At 42.8% G+C, this 21,598-nt stretch overlaps 1 protein-coding gene across 3 annotated transcripts in view; it reads right to left on the bottom strand.

Moving 5' to 3' along the window:
* Nucleotides 1-6,070: 6,070 nt before the first annotated feature.
* ApepP (Aminopeptidase P) overlaps nt 6,071-21,598 on the bottom strand; it is a 215,919-nt gene continuing 200,391 nt past the window's right edge. For all 3 annotated transcript variants that reach the window (XM_076179374.1, XM_076179375.1, XM_076179376.1), the window contains 4 exons: nt 20,227-20,356; nt 17,688-17,865; nt 17,058-17,233; nt 6,071-6,976 (listed from right to left, as the gene is read on the bottom strand). In XM_076179374.1, coding sequence (XP_076035489.1) covers nt 6,857-6,976; nt 17,058-17,233; nt 17,688-17,865; nt 20,227-20,356 — 604 coding nt within the window. In that variant the 3' untranslated portion in view covers nt 6,071-6,856. The remainder of the gene's footprint in view (nt 6,977-17,057; nt 17,234-17,687; nt 17,866-20,226; nt 20,357-21,598) is intronic.

The raw sequence follows: 21,598 nt of genomic DNA, 5'->3' as shown, positions 1-21,598 counted from the left end.
ACTCCAGTCCTCCAGCACTCTACCCTCTCTCCAGCAAACATTAAATAACATCACCAGCTAGTCTACCATCACTGTACCTCCTTTTAGACATTCTGCATGCCATCCATCCAGACCAGGTGCCTTACCTGCTCTCATCATCTTAATAACTGCCTTCACTTCATCCATCCTTATTTCTCCTCCATTTTCCTCACTCATCACAGTCATTTTCTTAGCACTTCCCACTGCAACTATCTTTTCCTTCCTATCCTTCTTCACATTTATCAACTCTCTAAAATATTCTGCCCATCTTCCCCTTGCTGCCTTCTCTTCCATTATCAATTCTCCATCTACACCTTTTACCCATCATCTAGGAGGTGCTAAGATGGGAGGGAGGGTGGAGGGGTGTGGAATGTTTTCAGGGATGGAATGGGTGGGAATGATTTTATGCCTTTTCCGTTTTGGCTACCTCCCTAGTAAGGGGGAAAAAGCCTTGGTATATGTATGTATGTATGCAAAACATGTTTTTATTACTTTCAAAATTTTCTGTCATACTCTTACCCCATTTCACATCTCTCCTCTTTGCCTCCTTTACCTTGTGCTTTACTTCTCTTTCCTTTTCTTTGTACCTCTCATAAGACTCCCTCATCCTATTTTGTAACCAATCTGTGAAAGCTCGCTTCTTCTCTTCTACAACCTTCTTTGTTTCCTCATCCCACCATTCACTACACGTCCTTCTATTTCCTCCCGTCCTTCTTGTTCCACACACCATCTTTGCATACTTTGTGACTCCCTCCTTGAACCATCCCCATTTCTCCTCCACTCCGAACTCTACTCTATCCTTCACTCCCTCCCACTCCTCTCTCAGCTTCTTGTACTCCTTCTTCTTTTCATGTAAAGAGTTCACTCTAAGCACCTCCCTTCCTTTTGTCCTTTTCCTCTTTCTCCATCTATCCTCCACTCTCAACTTACCTACCACCAAAAAATGATCTGATATTCCCCCACTCTCTCCCCTTAGCACATGTACATCCTTAACTCTTCCTATTATACTCCTATCTACCACTGCATAGTCCATTAACACTATCTACCACCCTTCCATCCACCACCTTCTCCCATGTGTACTTATGCTTGACTTTCTTCTGAAACACTGTATTAGGTATCATCAACTCTCTTTCTAGACACATCACCATCAACTCTCCACTACGATTCTTTCCTGGAACTCCACATTTCCCAACCACTCCATCAATTGGTTCATTTCCTACCCAAGCATTAGGGTCTCCCAATACTACTACATTGGCATTCCTCCCTAATCCCTCTATGCACTCATTTAAATCTATCCAAAAAGCCTCCCTTCTATATTCTTCTCACTACCAGGCCCATATGCACTTACAAAAACCCACATCTCCCTTCTCAGTTTCACCTTCATCCACATTATCCTTGAGGAAACCTTCCACTTCACTACACATTTACCTATCTCTTCACTTACTAGTATAGCCACCCCTTCCCTCCCTCTCCCTCTCTTCACTCCAGAATACCTCCCATTTAACATTCCCAAACTCACACTCGCCCTTCCCTCTCAACTTAAGTTTCACTCAAAGCCAACAGATCCATCTTTCTTCTCACAAACACACTACCTATCTCTTCCCTTTTACTCTCATCTGTACCACATCCATGCACATTAAAAGACCCAAACCTTAGAGTGTTGGTTGGAAAACTCCTAGACCCTCTTATGCCTTTACTTTTTTAGGAATGTCCCCTGTGGGGCTACAGGGAGAGGGATACCTGGTCCCAATATCCGTCCCATTTTTCTCACCTCTTACGATCCAAGTGGAAATACTTGGTGGCAGTATTCTTTTCCCCCCACCACAGGGTGGCCTTAACTTGGGTTATAGGGACCAATGACTGGTACCTGCTTCCAGGTGGTCCTTCAAGATGGACAGCAAAGCTACCCATTTTCAAAACCTGTCAATCTCCTCACCTGCTTCTGGAGGTACAGCCTTGAGGAGCTGACACTGTCTCCCAACTGGGCCCTATTAACTTTGACTGTATTCATTACACTTTTTCACTTATGAGGAGCTGACAACAGGTGATTTTTCTCATGCTCTCTCTTTCAGCCGGTAAAACAGAAACAGCCTCAGACTGATTCAACACAGACAGCAGTCCAAAGCTCCTTCCCAGAAAGATCTGTGGGAGTTCCAAGGACAATTGCCAGCCATTGTGCCATTGTGCAGCTGCTGGTTTTCCATTAAGTGAAACTCAAGACAACAATGAATTGAGGTGGGTTACATGATTTTTTTTAAAGTTATTCTGGGAACTGATGCATTTGTATATAATACTATATTTCTTCACATACTTCAGACATGTGGTTCTCTTAAAAATTTTCCAGTGAAGTCACGATGGCCTTCCACTCCAAACCAAGAGATCTGTCAGTTTTGTCCATTCCTCTTAATAACCTGGATACTATAATCACATCACCTAGCATTACCCATAGATTGGACCATTATAAGCTCTGAACTCTTTTCTGGGAGGGTAATAGCAATTGATCACTAGTCCAGCACATAGTCCAAGACCATGGTGGTGAATCTTGCACATCTCTTTTGTTATTTCTTTTAATGATGGCAGGCCCAATGCTTCTGGTCTTTCTTCATAAGGCTAAGAGCCATGTTGGATGTTACTTTCTGTATTTTTTCAATCTTATTATGTCCTTCAGTGTGCAGATCACATCATTGCTGCACATTCTTATCTAGGTTGTATCAGGAACTTTGTGTCATCCCCCGTTGGCTGAGTGGGTTAGGGTGTTGCTACTTATGGTGGTCAAAGTGCTAGAGGTTCAAACCCTGCTATTGGCGAGTTGGACCAAGGGCATGGTTCATAAAATTCCTTGCATCCTGATAGGGGAAGTTTTGCAACATTAAACCAAATCTTTGTTGATGTATGAAAAACCCCTTTTATGTTCATTAATCTGTATGCTTCACCCACTATATTGTAAAATTTTCTGCATATATGCATAAATTTGTGGGATGAATTATGAAAACAGTCTAGGAAGAGAACAAAGTTTGTTAATTAGAGGCAGAGACACGACCTTTCAAACATAGCTCCTATCCTGCATTCTACAATTAGGTAATAATGTAGCATGGAATTTAATGAACCATCCTTAAGATTCCTCTATCAGTCTCTGGGTGAACAATCTTACCTAAAACTCACTTTAAACTATTTCAAATGATGTTATTACTACTCTACAAACTACAGATATGAGGGGTGTTCAAAAAGTTTTGGCAACAGGGTAACAAAAAGAAAATTAAGAGATACACATTTATTGAGCCTCAGCATACTCTCCTCCAAGGTTTATGCATTTCTGGAGCCATATCATCCACTTGACAAAGCACTCAGAGTACTCACATGCAGGTATACTTTTCAGTTCCGCATGTATCCTTCTGACAAGGTCCTGTTCCCTGTGAAAATTTATCCCAGCAAGTTTTTCTTACAACTTAGGAAATAACCAAAAGTTACATGGTGCCAGGTCAGAACTGTAAGGTGGATGGTCAGTGAGCTATAGCTTGCTTTCCTCCACAAACTGGCAAGTTTTAACAGCAGTGACTGGAGGTGATGTCATGGCGGAGGTGAACTTTTCCTGAGGCAAGGCGTATGGGCTTTGTTTTTTCTAGATTTTTCACTACTGACTGGAGAGCTGTTTTCATATAGTAAGTTGCATTAATATTCTGACCTTTGGGCACAGTAACAATAGATACAGGGCCAGCTGAACTGAAGAACACAATGAACATTTGCTTTCATGAATAAAATCCTCTCTTGACAACGGTGGGTCGAGCATCTTCTCCAAGTCAAACCATGTTTTGCCTCTTGTGTGGTGCTTGAAAGAAGTAAAACCACTTCTTGTCACCAGTCACCATGTCTGTGATGCATTTTTGACCTTCAGGACCCAATTTAGAAAGAACTGCTGAAGCACACTGAACTTTTTTGTCATCTGACAGGAGATGTGGTACCCATTGAGAACAAACCTTCCTCATCTTTAGATCTTCATGAATGATCATATGGATGTTGTCAGTAGAGACCCCAAGATGACCACTAATAAGAGCAATCATTGTGTTGATTTTTGTGGATCATTTGTCTGAAAGCAGCAATGTTTTCCTTGGTCCGTGATGTGGAAGGGTGTCCAGTTTGTGGGTCATCTTCAAATAACTCTCCCATTCTTAAAAGACAATACTCATGTTGCTACTATGTGATATAAAGGACACTGCCCACTTAGAATTTGGTTCAGGTCTACATGAATCCGCCTTGCATCCTTCCCAAGCTTCGTCCTCACGAAAACATAGAATCTCCATTCAGTTCTGTGAGGTGAGGCCATTTTCAGGCAGAGCATAGGAGTAGTGTATATTCAGCCTCCTGGCAATGCATTAAACAGCAGTCGACACGTGTCTCCTGAGTTCCATTTTGTTCCAATAGATGGCGTGCCACCTTGTTCCAAATACACTGGGTCTTTTTGAGACGTAGTTGCCAAAAAAAATTGAATGCCCCTTGTATCATCATAAATGCTGTGAATCATACATCAATTTTGTCTGCACTTATAAGTTTAGGGAAATTTAAATTCCTACCACACTAAAATAGTCTCCAAAAAACATTCAGTCGAGCAACATACTTTTAACATCTTTATTCTAGCTAATACCACACTTTCATTTTGACCCAAATTTTCCTTTCAGATGCACTTAACTGTCTCGTTTTAGATTAAAATTAATATTCTTAAAGTATAATGCAGGAGCAATGGGGCTATATAGACTTTATCTACACTTAAAGTTTTGTCAACCATTTAAGTACCAATGACAAAAATTCATGCTCACTTGCTGAATGGGTTAGGGCATTGCAACTTGCACTGGAGGTTGAGACGATGGCGGTTCAAGCCCTGCCACTGGCAAGTTGGACCAAGGGCATGGTTCATTAAATTTCATGCTACAAAGTCTTCTATAAGTGGCACCATCGCTTCCTGATAGGGGGTTTTGAGACATTACACCGAATCAATCAATCAATTAACTAACTACCACAACTACCCTGTATTTTGTTGACCAAATCCTTACCTTGTTCAGAACACTACCAGAATACAGTGCTATATGGAGAAACAAGATTTGATTGTATTAACTCAATCAATCAGTCAATCCGCTGCCCCTAGTCTCTCTTGCACAAGACCCATGGCCTTCAAGTAACTGACTACGTGTGTTATCTGTCATGCATTAGTTCTTGTCTCTTGAATGCTGTATATTCCCATAGCCATGACTGGAAACCCACTGGCTGAATGGGTTAGAGCGTTGCTACTTGGGACAGAGGTCGAGGTGATAGTGGCTCAAACTCTGCCTCAAGTGAGTTGGACCAAGGGCATGGTTAATTATATTCCATGCTCTAAAATCCTCTGTAAGGGACACTGTCCTAACCTCATAACCCCTTCACTATGGGCCAAAATCTCGTGGGCAGCATTAGCTGCCAGACGTGCGATGTTGCGTCATAATACTCGCATTATAAAAAATAAAGTTACCGCTGTATTGCTCGTTCTCTTTCACCGTGAATTTTGATAACCATAGAAAATATGATGAAGCCAGTTTACAGAGTATGGGGGTCATGCAGGTACAACTACAACATATATAATCAAGACGCCGACATCGGCATCCTTGCGTACCCACTTGCTCCTCATGACGCCTACGTAGGCGTCTTCGTATCGAAGGGGATAGTGGGAGTTCACAATGTTAAACCGAATCAACTACCAGTACATATTTGTCCTGTCATAGCCTTGTACATGACTTATTATTAGAATTGTCATGTTACAGATTACCATATTACCAAAATAATTTCCACTCAATGCAGAAAAAGTGTTTATTCTTCTGAAGCCATCTCTGAAGTTCATTTAATACACTGCAACTACAACCACTTTTCAATTTTCAAATGCAGGATCTCTGTTTGTGTGGAAACCAAAGTGTAAGTTATAAGACTAATTACATCCCATCCCTTTTGTTATGTCAGCAGTTATTTAGTACTTATTCATTATTCAAAATATTTGAGCTTGAATTCAGTGAAGGAAAGAGAGAAAAGCATAGATTATTATATCTTTTATATGAATTAAGGGTTCATATTATAATTCCCAGCCTGGCCTCTAAAATGAACTTCAGCCACAATTCTTGATGTCATCAAAAAGTTATCAGATGACAAAAATCACAAAACTCCAATGTGGTGTAAATATATCCATATACACACATACATAAATAAGCATCATTGTACTGTAAAGACAAGTTTGAACAAATTTTCTTAAATCAACAAACTATACCTAATAACCAATAATGACCTCTGCCAAATATGCTTTTTTCTATTGATTGGCAGTGAAAGAGCAGGAATGAATATATGACCAATATTTGGGTGAAAAAGAGTCCTGTTTTTCGAAAACTTTAAGGGGCAGGTAGTGGGGGGGTGTCTGCAAGCAGCAGGATGGTCATAACACATAGGCAAGAACTACATTCATCTGAATGAGTAGTCCATTTTTCCTCATCCTGAACAGTGTCAGCAAAATGCAACCTTTCTCAGTTTGGTTCTTTATAGTTCCACCCCATAGCTTATCTGTCCTGAAAGAAGATGCTTGATGAATCTAACATCCGGCATTGGTCCTGTTTCCAAAGCATAAAAAGCGGTAACATAATATAATCTGCCATACCTCCATCTAGGAAAACCGAATCACCAGTTCGGTATCTCCTGAGAATGACAACAAAATTAAACAACTTAGAGGAACCACAATGCATCTTTTTCTTTACTAATGCGGAGATCACCTCTGCCAGGACAACCCAAGAGTTGGAAATCTTCCTTCCACTTGGTCTGCCCCTCATGTCTATCCCTATCCAATTGGTTCAGTCTGCTTTACTAACCAATCGTATGCTTCCTTATGACCTTGTTGAAGCAAGAGCTTACCAACTTGCTCTCTGCACTCAGCATGGTAATTGTTCAGCCACTTCACCTGTTAGAAAACAAAATTAAATACTAAGTACAGTTACCTTGATATATGCTTTTATTTTTAGGAATGTGCCCTGTGGGGCTACAAGGAGAAGGATGCCTAGTCCCAATCCCCGTCCCTTTCTTCTCGCCTCTTACGATCCAAGTGGGAATACATGGTGGCAGTATTCTTTTCCCCCACCACAGGGAATTCCCCCACCACAGAAAAAGAATACCCAGAGAAATGGTACAGGACAGCAACAAGGGCTTGGGGGACAGCATGACGGAGGGACAGTCGTAGTATAAAAGAAAAGTACAAAGAGAAGTAAAGAAAAAGGTAAAGGAGGCAAAGAGGAGAGCAGATGTAAAATGGGGTAAGAGTATGACAGAAAATTTTGAAAGTAATAAAAAGATGTTTTGGAAAGAAATTAAGAGAGGAAGAGGAGGCGAATCAAGTAGAGAAGATAAGGTAAAAGGTGCAGATGGAGAGATGATAATGGAGGAGAAGGCAGTAAGGGGAAGATGGGCAGAATATTTTAGGGAGTTGCTAAATGTGAAGGAGGATAGGGAGGGAAAGATAGCTGCAGTGGGAAATGCTAAGAAAATGAGAGTGATGAGTGAGGAAAATGGAGGAGAAATAAGGAAGGATGAAGTGAAGGCAGCAGTTAAGATGATGAAAGTAGGTAAGGCACCTGGTCTGGATGGATGCCATTCAGAATGTCTTAAAAAAGGAGGTACAGTGATGGTGGACTGGTTGGTGAGGTTATTTAATGTTTGCTGTAAAGAGGGTAGAGTGCCGGAGGACTGGAGGAGTGCTTGTATGGTTCCACTTTACAAGGGAAAGGGGGACAAGTGTGAATGTAGTAGTTTCAGAGGGATTAGCTTGTTAAGTGTAGTTGGGAAGGCTTATGGGAGGATCTTGATTGAGAGGATTAGGAGAGGAACAGTGTGGATTTAGGAATGGTAGAGGTTGTGCAGATCAGATTTTTGTGGCAAGACAGATATGTGAGAAAGCTATAGGAAAGGGGAAGGATGTTTTTTGGGCCTTTATGGATCTGGAAAAGGCTTACAACAGGGTAGACAGAAAGGCACTGTGGGAGGTTATGTGGATATACGGGATAGGAGGAAAGCTTCTCGGAGCTGTCAAGAGTTTTTATGAGAGTAGTAGAGCTTGTGTCAGGATTAGAAATGGAGAGAGTGAGTGGTTTGAGGTAAAGGTGGGACTTCGTCAAGGATGCGTTATGTCACCCTGGCTGTTCAACTTATACATGGATGGGGTAGTGCAAGAGGTAAATGCAAGTGGGTCAGGGATTGGAGATGGTTAAAGAAAATGGAGAAAAGTGGGAGGTGAGCCAGCTGTTGTTTGCGGACGACACTACGCTTGTGGCAGGATCGGAGGAGGGATTGAGGAAGTTGGTGACAGAGTTTGGGAGAGTGTGTGATAGAAGAAAGCTGAAGATAAATGTGGGTAAAAGTAAGGTGATGAGATGTACAAGGGGTGAAAGTGGCAGTAATCTGGAAGTGAGCATTAAGGGAGAGCAACTGGAGGAAGTGGATAGTTTTAGATACTTGGGGTGCAAATGTGGCAGGAAAAGGTGGAGTAAAGGTGGAGGTAGAATGTAGATTGAGAGAAGCGAGTAAATGCCTTGGTGGATTAAAAAGTGTAATGAGGAATAGAAATTTGGGAATGGATGCTAAGAGGAGACTGTATGAAGGAGTGATTGTGCCAACAGCACTGTATGGAGCAGAAACATGGAACATAAGAGAGGAAGAGAGAAGGAGCTTGAATGTGTTTGAGATGAAGTGTCTGAGAAGTATGATGGGGGTTACTAGGCTAGATAGAGTGAGAAATGAGGAGGTGATGAGGAGAACAGGGGTGGAAAGGGAGTTGGGAGATAGGGTTGATGAAAGAGTATTAGGATGGTTTGGACACATGGAAAGAATGAGTGAAGAAAGACTAGTAAAGGAGGTATGGAAGGCAGATGTGGAGGGAGTGAACATGAGGGGACGTCCTAGGATGAGGTGGATGGATGGGGTGAAGGGGGCTTTGGGGAAGAGGGGAATATCTGTTGAGGAAGGACGGGAGAGGACAGAAGACGGGTGAATGGAGAATGGTTGTATATGGAAGATGTTGTGATGCATGAGGTGGAAGGGACGGGGGGTGAGGTAGTGTGTGTGAGCAAAATTTTGATGCAGCCCGAAGGAATTTCTCCCCGTCTTCTCCTTTGTATGGGGGGATGGAGAGGGGGGGGTCGCCGATTTAATGAAGCGGCCTTGCTGTGGATGTGCTGTGTCTTGCAACACTGCTTCTGACCCAGGGCAGTGGACAAGGTGCCGGGATGACCCGTCATCTAGGAGGTGCAAAGATGGGAGGGAGGGTGGAGGGGTGTGGAGTGTTTTCAGGGATGGAATGGGTGGGAATGATTTTATGCCTTTTCCTTTTTGGCTACCTCCCTAGTAAGGGGGAAAAAGCCTTGGTATATGTATGTATGTACCTTGATATATAATTTCTATAGAAGAGAAGGTTGAATGAAGGTAATGGTGCCCATGGCACTATATGGAACACATACTTGAAGAACATGGAAAGGAAGTGTTTGACAAATATACATACATACATAGTAAGTGAAGAGATGGGTAAGTGTATAGTGGATTGGGGGGAGGTTTCTTCAAGGCTAATGTGGATGAAGGTGAAACTGAGAAGGGAGATGTGGGTTTTTGTAAGTGCATATGGACCTGGTCATGAGAAGAGTATAGAAGAAAGGGAGGCTTTTTGGATAGATTTAAACAAGTGCATAGTGGGATTAGGGAGAAATGTCAATGTAGTGGTATGGGAGATCTTAATGCTAGGGTAGGAAATAAATGTGGGTAAAAGTAAGGTGATGAGATGTACAAGGGGTGAAAGTGGCAGTAGACTGGAAGTGAACATTAAGGGAGAGCGACTGGAGGAAGTGGATAGTTTTAGATACTTGGGTGCAAGTGTAGCAGGAAAAGGTGGAGTGAAGGTGGAGGTAGAATGTAGATTGAGAGAAGCGAGTAAATGCCTTGGTGGATTAAAGAGTGTAATGAGAAATAGACATTTTGGAATGGATGCGAAGAGGAGACTGTATGAAGGAGTGATTGTGCCAACAGCACTGCATGGGGCAGAAACGTGGAACATAAGAGAAGAAGAGAGAAGGAGTTTGAATGTGTTTGAGATGAGGTGTCTGAGAAGTATGGTGGGGGTTACTAGGCTGGATAGAGTGAGAAATGAGGAGGTGAGGAGGAGAACAGGGGTGAAAAAGGAGCTGGGAGTTAGGGTTGATGAAAGAATATTAGGATGGTTTGGACACATGGAAAGAATGAGTGAAGAAAGACTAGTAAAAGAGGTATGGAAGGCAGATGTGGAGGGAGTGAACATGAGGGGACATCCTAGGATGAGGTGGATGGATGGGGTGAAGGGGGCTTTGGGGAAGAGGGGAATGTCTGTTGAGGAAGGAAGGGAGAGGACGGAAGACAGAGGTGAGTGGAGAATGATTGTATATGGATGATGTTGTGATTGCATGAGGAGGAATGGGCGGGGGGGGGGGGTAGTATGTGTGAGTAAATTTTGACGCAGCCCGAAGGGATTTCTCCCCGTCCTCTCCTTATATGCAAGGGGGGACGGAGAGGGAGGGTCGCTGATTAAATGAAGCGGCCATGCTGTGGAAGTGCTGTGTCTTGCGACACTGCTTCTGACCCAGGGCGGTGGGCAAGGTGCAGGGATGACCCGTCATCCAGGAGGTGCTCAGATGAGAGGGAGGGTGGGAGGGGTGTGGAGTGTATTTAGGGATGAAATGGGTGGGAGTGTTTTTATGCCTTTCCCTTTTTGGCTACCTCCCTTGAAAGGGGGAAAAAGCCTTGGTATATGTATGTATGTATATGTATGTAGGAAATAAACCAATACACAGAGTGTTTGGTAAGTGTGGAGTTTAGGAAAAAATTGTAATGGAGAGTTGAAAGTGGAGATGTGTCTAGAGTTGATCATAGCAAATACAGTGTTTAGGAAGAAAGTCAAGCATAAGTACAAATAGGAGAAGGTGGTGGATGGAAGGGTGGCAGATAGAGCATTAATGGACTATATAGTGGTAACCAGGAGTATAGTAGGAAGAGTTAAGGATATACATGTTCTAAGGGGAGAGAGTGGGGGAATATCAGATAATTTTTGGTGGAAGGTAAGTTGAGAGTGGAGGACAAATGCAGAAAGGAAAAGGACAGAAGATAGGGAGGTGCTTAGAGTGAACTACTTACATGAGAAAGAAAAGGTGTACAAGAAGAAGCTGAGAGAGGAGTGGGAGGGAGTGAAAGAGTAGATCTAGGAGAGGAGGAGGAATGGGGATGGTTTAAGGAGGGAGTCACAAAGTGTGCAAAGATGGTGTGTGGAACAAGGAAGATGGGAGGAAATAGAAGGAAGGGTAGTGAGTGGGGGAATGATGAAGCAAAGAAGGTTGTAGAAGAGAAGAAGTGAACTTTCACAGATTGGTTACAAAATAGGATGAGAGAATCATATGAGAGGTACAAAGAAAAGAGAAGAGAACTAAAGCATAAGATAAAGGAGGCAAAGAGGAGAGCAGATGTGAAATGGGGTAATAGTATGACAGAAAACTTTGAAAGTAATAAAAAGATGTTTTAGAAATAAATTATGAGAGAAAGAGGAGGCGAATCAAGTAAAGAAGAAAAGGTAAAATGTGCAGATGGAGAGATGATAATGGAAGAGAAGGCAGTAAGAGGAAGATACATACATACATACATACATATACCAAGGCTTTTTTCCCCTTACTAGGGGGGTAGCCAAAAAGGAAAGGCATAAAATCATTCCCACCCATTCCATCCCTGAAAACACTCCACACCCCTCCACCCTCCCTCCCATCTTAGCACCTCCTAGATGACGGGTCCTCCCTGCACCTTGTCCACTGCCCTGGGTCAGAAGCAGTGTCGCAAGACACAGCACATCCACAGCAAGGCCGCTTCATTAAATCGGCGACCCCCCCCTCTCCGTCCCCCCATATAAAGGAGAAGACGGGGAGAAAGCACTTCGGGCTGCGTCAAAATTTTGCTCACACACACTACCTCACTCCCCGTCCCCCCGTCCATTCCACCTAATGCATCACAACATCTTCCATATACAACCATTCTCCATTCACCCCTGTCTTCTGTCCTCTCCCGTCCTTCCTCAACAGACATTCCCCTTCACCCCATCCATCCATCTCATCCTAGGACGTCCCCTCATGTTCACTCCCTCCACATCTGCCTTCCATACCTCCTTTATTAGTCTTTCTTCACTCATTCTTTCCATGTGTCCAAACCATCCTAATACTCTTTCATCAACCCTATCTCCCAACTCCCTTTCCACCCCTGTTCTCCTCCTCACCTCCTCATTTCTCACTCTATCTAGCCTGGTAACCCCCATCATACTTCTCAGAGACTTCATCTCAAACACATTCAAGCTCCTTCTCTCTTCCTCTCTTATGTTCCATGTTTCTGCTCCATACAGTGCTGTTGGCACAATCACTCCTTCATACAGTCACCTCTTAGCATCCATTCCCAAATTTCTATTCCTCATTACACTTTTTAATCCACCAAGGCATTTACTCGCTTCTCTCAATCTACATTCTACCTCCACCTTTACTCCACCTTTTCCTGCCACATTTGCACCCAAGTATCTAAAACTATCCACTTCCTCCAGTTGCTCTCCCTTAATGCTCACTTCCAGATTACTGCCACTTTCACCCCTTGTACATCTCATCACCTTACTTTTACCCACATTTATCTTCAGCTTTCTTCTATCACACACTCTCCCAAACTCTGTCACCAACTTCCTCAATCCCTCCTCTGATCCTGCCACAAGCGCAGTGTCGTCTGCAAACAACAGCTGGCTCACCTCCCACTTTTCTCCATTTTCTTTAACCATCTCACACTACCCCATCCATGTATAAGTTGAACAGCCAGGGTGACATAACGCATCCTTGACGAAGTCCCACCTTTACCTCAAACTACTCACTCTCTCAGGAAGATGGGCAGATTATTTTTGGGAGTTGTTAAATGAAGAGGTGAGGAGAACGTGGGTGGAAAGGGAGTTGGGAGATGGGGTTGATGAAAGAGTATTGGAATGGTTTGGACAAGTGGAAAGAATGAGTGAAGAAAGGTTAGTAAAAGAGGTGTGGATGGCAGAGGTAAAAGGAGTGAATATGAGGGGGGGGTGACCACGGATGAGATGGATGGATGGGGTAAAAGGGGCATTGAGAAAGAGGGGAATGTCTGTTGAGGAAGAGAGAAGATAGTAGTGAATGGAAAATGGTTGTGTAAGGATGATGCTGTGATCCATGAAAGAGAGTGGGTGAGGGAGTATGTGGGAAAAATAAATTGATGCAGCCCAAAGGTATTTCTTCCCATCCTCATCTTCTCCATTTCTGCATGAGAAGATGGAGAGAGGGGTCACCAATTTAATAAAGCTGCCTTGCTGTTGATGTGCTTTGTCTTGTGACACTGTTTCTGAATGGGTGGGAGTGGATTTTATGGCTTTGTTTTTTTGGCTACCTCCCTTGTACATACATACATATACTAAAGGCTTTTTCCCCTTTACACGGGAGATAGCCAAAAAACATAGATACATATACCAAAGGCTTTTTCCCCCTTGTAAGGGAGGTAGCCAAAAAACAAAGGTATAAAAACCACTCCTACCCATTCCATTCCCATCACACTCCACTCCCCTCCCTCTTATCTTGGCACCTCCTGGATGACAGGTCATCCCTGCATCTCACCCATTGCCCTGGGTCAGAAGCAGCGTCACAAGTGGAGAAATCCCTTTGGGCTGCGTCAAATTTTTCTCACACATACTCCCTCACCCCCCATCCCCCACCCATTCCACCTCATGCATCACAACATCATCAATATACAACCATTCTCCATTCACTCCTATCTTCTGTCCTCTCATGCCCCTTGTACTCCATCCATCCATCTCATCCTAGGTCGCCCCCTCATGTTCACTCCTTTTACTTCTGCCTTCCACACCTCTTTTACTAATCTTTCTTCACTCATTTTTCCATGTGTCCAAACCATCCCAATACTCTTTCATCAACCCTATCTCCCAACTCCCTTTCCACCCCTGTTCTCCTCCTCACCTCCTCATTTCTCACTCTATCCAGCCTAGTAACCCCTATCATACTTTTTAGGCACCTCATCTCAAATACATTAAAACTCCTCCTCTTGTATGTTTCTGCCACATACAGTGCTGTTGGCACAATCACTCCTTCATACAATCTCATCTTGGCATCCATTCCCAAATGTCTATTTTTCATTACACTTTTTAATCCCCTAAGGCATTTACTCCTTTCAATCTACATTCTACCTCCACCTCCACTCCTCCCTTTCCCACCACATTCACACCCAAGTATCTAAAACTATCCACTTCCTCCAGTCTCTCTCCCTTAATACTCACCTCCAGTCTGCTGCCACTTTCTCCCCTTGTACATCTCATCACCTTACTTTTACCCACATTTATCTTCAACTTCCTTCTTTTGCACACCTTCCCAAACTCTGTCACTAACTTCCTCAATCCCTCCTCTGATCCTGCTACAACCAGTGTTGTGAACAAACAACAACTGGCTTATCTCCCACTTTTCTCCATTTTCTTTAACCATCTCCAATCCCCTACCCACTACCCTTGCACTTACCTCTTCCACCACCCCCATCCATGTCTAAATTGAACAGCCAAGGCGACATAACACATCCCTGATGAAATCCCACCTTTACCTCAAACCACTCACTCTTTCCATTTCTAGTCCTAACACAAGCTCTACTACTCTTGTATAAACTCTTGACTGCTCTTAAAACCTTTCCTCCTATCCCATATATCTGCAATACCTCCCTTGTAGGGGGAAAAAGCCTTTGGTATATGTATGTAATAATAATATTAATTATAATTAATATTATAAATATAATTAATATTAATTATAATTAATATTATTACATACATACATACATACATGGACACATGGAAAGAATGAGTGAAGAAAGACTAGTAGAAGAGGTGTGGAAGGCAGATGTGGAGGGAGTGAACATGAGGGGACGTCCTAGGATGAGGTGGATGGATGGGGTGAAGGGGGCTTTGGGGAAGAGGGGAATGTCTGTTGAGGAAGGACGGGAGAAGACGGGTAAATGGAGAATGGTTGTATATGGATGATGTTGTGATTGCATGAGGTGGAATGGGCGGGTGGATGGGGGGTGAGGTAGTATGTGTGAGCAAAATTTGACGCAGCCTGAAGGGATTTCTCCCCGTCCTCTCATTTTATGCAATGGGGGGACGGAGCGGGGGGGGGGTCGCCGATTTAATGAAGCGGCCTTGCTGTGGATGTGCTGTGTCTTGCAACACTGCTTCTGACCCAGGGCAGTGGACAAGGTGCAGGGATGACCCGTCATTCAGGAGGTGCTAAGATAAGAGGGAGGGTGGAGGGGTGTGGAGTGTATTCAGGGATGGAATGGGTGAGAATGATTTTATGCCTTTTTCTTTTTGGCTACCCCCCTTGTAAGGGGGAAAAAGCCTTGGTATATGTATGTACATATGTAATATTAATTATAATATTATCATTACATACATATACCAAAGGCTTTTTCCCCCCTACAAGGGGGGTATTGCAGATATATGGGATAGGAGGAAATTATAATAATAATAATAATGATCACTGGTTTGGAGTATGAGATACAAAGAGAGAGGTATGCACATATTATGATGCATCATAGAATCATTGTACATATGGCATCTTGCATGTGAGATGTGATGCATCATTGAATCATTGTACAACACACAAACATACAAGTTGTACTGAAGTTGTTAAAGAAAATGGAGAAAAATGGGAGGTGAGCCAGTTAGAGTTTACTGATAACACTGCACTTGTGGCAGGATCAGAGGAAGGATTAAGGGAGTTTGTGACAGAGTTTGGGAAGATATGTAATAGGAGAAAATTGAAAGTAAATGTGGGTAAAAGCAAGGTGATAAGATGTACAAGGGTAGAGGGTGGCAGTGAGTTGGAAGCAAGTCTACAAGGGGAAAGGCTGGAGGAAGTGGATAGCTTTAAGTATTTGGGGTCCCATGTGGCAGGAAAGGGGGAAGTAGAGGTGGAGGTAAATTGTAGTTTGAGGGAAGCAAGTAAATGCCTTGGGGGATTAAAAAGTGTGATGAGAAATAGGCAACTGGGAATGGATGCAAAGAGGAGATTGTATGAAGGGGTGATTGTGCCAATGAAGAAGAGACTTGGAATTTAAGATAGGCATAGAGGAAAAGTTAAAATGTGTTTGAGATGAAATGTCTGAGAAGTATGGTGGGGGTTACTAGGTTGGATAGAGTGAGAAACGAGAAGGTGAGGAGAGTGGGAGTGGAAAAGGAGAAGGCAGATAGAGCTGATGGAAAGTTATTGGATTGTTTTGGACTCGTAGAAAGAATGAGTGATGAAAAATTGGTAAAAAAAAAAAAAAGGTGTGGAAGGCAGAGGAGGGAGTTAAACTTGAGGGGACGACCAAGGATGAGATGGATGGATGGATGGGGTGAAGGGGGCACTGAGCAAAAGGGGGATGCCTGTTGAGCAGGGAAGGGAGAAGGCAGGAGATAGGGATGAGTGAAGAGTGACTGTGTATGGATGAAACTGTTATGCAAGGGAGTGGATGGGGGATGGGGGGGGGGTAGAAGGTGATTATGTGTGAATAATATTTTGACACAGCCCAAATGGATTTCTCCCTGTTTTCTCTTTTTTCTGCATGAGGGGACAGAGAGGGGGGTTAACAATTAAGTGAAGTGGTCTTGCTAAGGATGTACTGTGCCTTGCTGCATTGTGTTTGACTCAGGGCAGTTGGCAGATGCAGGGATGACCCATTATATATGAAGAGCTGAGATGGGAAGGGTGGAGGGAGTAGTGGGAGTGAAATGGGTGGGAATAGGTATGTGCCTCTGACTTGGTTACTTTCCTTGTAGGGGGGAAAAATCTCTCAGTATATAGATAAAAGACATTCATGTCATGTTAACCTCCATCTTACCTCACTGTATTCAGTATATCATTCATTTCTAAATTACCTATCAACTTGACAACAAACTATATTACCTCCTTTTCTGTAAGCATGCTTGGTTCTATCATTTTGATTTGTACAGGCACCATTGTGACATTTTTGAAGGTGAGGAAGCCTCTGTTACGGTGGTTGTGTGGAGTCTCTGCCCTCACAATCTGCACAATGTTTTCCAACCGGATCCCAAACTTGTTGTCTTCATAATAACCAGGCTCTTTAAATAGGAAATGCATGAATGAGTATTGCAATAGGCACAAAAAAAGTGTGTGTGTGTGTGTATATCTATATATATACACACATATACACGCACATTAATTTGGGGTGGTGGATGGGAGTGGAATGGGTGGGCATGGGTAGCCTTCTGACTTGGCTACCTCCCTTGTAAGGGAGGTATTTAGACATGAGTAGAAAATGGATAAATGAATCTAATGCAATTGGCATAAACCAGAATATAAAAAATCTATAAAGTTCATTATTGGTGAAGGAATATTGGTCAGCCCTTTTAATCTTCGTAAAATTTAAAAATGATGACACCAGGTTGACTAAGAATTATCTAAGAGAGTTTTTATACAATGAGCCCTGAAGCTGCTTCTCAATTGAGCATATAATTCTAGAAAATGTACCACCAAAGGATCATCCTTTACAAAGACTTCAAGGCCAAAACTTACCATCAGAGAGGAACATGTTCTCCTGAAGACCTGGGTCATCAGGCATGGGCCTCCAAGAGATGCCCATGGGTCCTTCATGAACATTCAGGTACATTCCTACCCCATGCCCAGTACCGTGGCTGTAATCTAACCCTACATCCCAAAGAGCGAGTCGAGCCAAAGTGTCCAGACAGTTGCCCTGTGGGAAACAATATGAAATCAACTTTTGCTGTCTCCATTCTATCATTCATTTGCACCTGTACCACTTACATACATATACCAAAGGCCCTTTCTCCCTTATAAGGGGATAGCTGAGTCAAAGCACACATCCACATCATGCACAAATAAAATCCATTAAACCACCCTTTCCATTTCTGCACACTGGGGATGATGGGTCTTCCTGTCTGCTCTCACAATGCCTGAGTCACAGGCCCCAACAACTGGAGCTGGTTTACCCCCACTACTTGTATGTGAAGTAGCTCTGCTGTAGATGTGTTATATCTTCCTGCATTGCTTCTGATCTGGGCAGTGGGCAGGAGACAGGGATGATCCTTCATCCACAAGGAGCTAAGATAAGAGGGAAATAAGGGTGGTGGATGGGAGTGGAATGGGTGTGTGCCTTTGCCTTGGCTACCTCCCTAATTAGGGGGAAGACGCCTTTGGTATATAGATAGACTTATCATGTACTGACTCCCTCGTCATCTGTTTAAAATAACTAATGAAGCAGTTGGGGAAAACATCCCTTTATTCATTCACAATCTCCCTCCATTCACTCCTCTCTTGCACTATTTCTTCCCTGCTTGATGGATATTCTATCACTCATTCCATGGGTCTCTCTTGCAGGAAACACAACTTCCCTGGTAACTGGCAAAAGCCCCAGATCGGCCCCTAAGTCACTCAAGGAAGAATTGCGTTGTTGTCTAGGTATGGCTAGGGTGAGGCATTGCAAGATGAAATGTTTGGTATCTTTTGTGTGATGGTTGTATCTGGTGAACTTAGTTTCTGTGACTATGCCTATTCTGTGCTGGCAGTGTTTTAATGCTGGATGGTGACATCAATACCTTCGTGCAAGTGTGGTTCTTGCTTCTCTAGGTAGGGAGTTATGTGGATCCAAGGTCATCTTGGTCACCAATTAAGTGAAACAGCCTTGCAGGATTGTGTCTGACTTGGAGTGTGGGCAGAAGATGGGGATTTCTTCATAAATAAAGAGCTAAGATGAGAGGAAAACATGCGTGGTGGATGGGAATAGAATGGATGGGAGTGGATGTGTGCCTTTAACTTTGTGAAGAGGATAACGGGGGTGGAAAGAATGAGTGAAGAAAGGTTAGTAAAAGAGGTGTGGAAGGCAGAGGTGGAAGGAGTCCAAAGGAGGGACCAAGGATGAGATGGATGGATGGGGTAAATGGGGCATTGGGAAAGAGGGGAATGTCTGTTGAGGAAGGATGGGAGAAGACAGAAGATAGGGGTGAATGGAGACGGGTTGAGTATGGATGATGCTGTGATGCATGAGAGGGAGTGGGTGGAGGATGGTGGGTGAGGAGGTATGTATGAGAAATTTGATGCAGCTCGAGGGGATTTCTCAACGTCTTCTCTTTTTCTGCATGAGGGGATGGAAAGGAGGGGTTGCCGATTAAATGAAGTGGCCTTGCTGTGGATGTGCTGTGTCTTGATACACTGCTGGACTCAGGGCAATGGGTGAAATGCAGGGATGACCCATCATCCAGGAGGAGCCAAGATAAGAGGGAGGGAGGGGGGTGAATGGGAGTGGAGTATGAGGGGATGGAATGGGTGGGAGTGGATTTCATGCCTTTGGTTTTTAGCTACATTCTTTGTAAGGGGGAAAAAAGCCTTTGGTATATATGTTCCTACTTTATAAGAGGGAAGAAACCTTTGGTGTATAGATAGATTGCCCCCTTCACCCCATTCATCCATCTCATTCTCAGTCTTATATCACACCAGAAGGCATTTTTCCCCATTAATTGAGGGGTGACTGATTCAGAGCATACACCCATTCATTGTTCTTGGACAGTCATTCTCAGTTTTATTTGAAGGAATACATTATCAAACCAACAGATTCAACATAAATGCTATCAAATAATTATATCTGTATGATAATTACAATTACTTATGAGCTAATAACTGTACTGGTCTATTTCTTTGAGAACCATTTTTTGTCTGTATATGGAACCTTATCCTGCTGGTTTGAAAACTTGTGTACCCATATTCCAAGTACACAGGAAGAAATGAAAGTTATTTCTTACTATTCTTACACAGTCAATCCCATGTAGCCAAGTCATCTATTTTCAACATGATTGATACTTCCAATCCTTCCAGTGCATCGCCAATGATTAGACCACCTTGTCTTACACTTACCATTATCTATCAAGCAGAATCTCTCATATTTCTTCTTGCATTCTTGAGTTGAATAATCAACTCAGAACACCTGAGAGTGCATCTACCCAGGTCTTGATTTGGGCAGAATGCCTCTGCCATTAGGTTCAAGAACGTTAAAAATAAAATAATATACAACATAACTGCTGACAGTTGAGACAAACATTACCTTAATTTTTGTTGGGAAAATTGCACTGGCCAGAGCAATCTGCCCCTTCAGGACCCGAGTGAAACATTGTCTCTCAAACTGTGTGGGGGTGCCAAAGTGTAATGTTCGCGTTACATCGGTGGTGCCGTCCCTGCAGTTACCAAAAGTTTATATTTATTAGTGACACATATACTACAAGAGAATACCATGGAAGAGTAGTCCAGCAGAAGACTATTTGGTCTAATACCAAGCCAGCTACTGAAATAAAAATAATACTGTAAATTGCAATGCACAAGTCCAGTTTTCAACCCTAAAAAAATCTTCCCAAAGCTGAGTGTCCACTTACATGATGGATATAAAATGCAAACCTTCACCATCAAGTTGTAAACAAGAGGGACAGCACTCCTAATAATCACCGGACACCATTTATCAACCTCCAGCAGGTTGCCTCAAATATACCCCACTAAAACTTGAGTTTGGTGAACATATTTGGCATAATAATACAGATCTTAATATAAAATAGTCAAATAGTATTGCAAATTCAGTATTCTATTAATGCTACATCTAATTTAATTTACTGGTAAGCTAAGTTTTTGGCCAGTAGCCTACCATATATTTGGGGGTCGACCTATAAAGTAGGTATACACCTAACTTAGAATTTTTTGAGCTAAAATTTTTGAGGCTGACTTGTACATTGCATTTTACAGCAATTAATATTAATCACAAAAGAAGTCCCAACCCAAAGCATTAGTGCCTTTCCCTACTTTATATAACTAACTTATTCTTCTGAGACAAGTTTCCCTATCCCTGCAGAAAAATAAAATGAGGGGAAGGCTGGGTTAATATTTTCACCCTTCATCTAATGTCAAAACTAAATATAAACAGAAAGACAAAGAACTCATATCCAACCCTGGCAGCAGAATGTGGGACTGCACCATGGCTGTGTAATGTTACTGTGATTGTTCAATATGTTTATAGATGTGGTGGTGAGGGTAGTAAATTGAAAGATGCTAAGGAGAGGCTTGGAGAAAATAAGAGAGGATGTGGACCTTGCTGTGGATGTGCTGTGTCTTGCTGCATTGTTGACCCAGGCAGTGAGCAGGAAACAGGGATGGCCCTTCATACACAATGAACTAAATGAGAGGGAAACAAGGGTGGTGGATGTGAGTGGATTGGGTGGAAGAAAGTGGATGCCTTTGACTTGGCTATCTCCCTTATAAGGAGGAAGAACCCCCTTTTCCACAAGGAGCTATGATGTGAGAAACAACAAAGTATTTTTTTATTTATATACCTATTTACTTATGGGTGTGGGATGGGTGTAAAGTGGCTATATGCTTTGACTTGGCTACCTGTTTTCTTAGGGGAGGGGGGAAAGGGCCTTTTGGTATTTCTA

The sequence above is a fragment of the Oratosquilla oratoria genome, chromosome 42 (assembly GCF_046742065.1).
Source record: "Oratosquilla oratoria isolate Oo_2021 chromosome 42, ASM4674206v1, whole genome shotgun sequence".
Taxonomy (NCBI): Eukaryota; Metazoa; Arthropoda; class Malacostraca; order Stomatopoda; family Squillidae; genus Oratosquilla; species Oratosquilla oratoria.
This window is presented reverse-complemented; position numbering and strand designations above follow the sequence as displayed.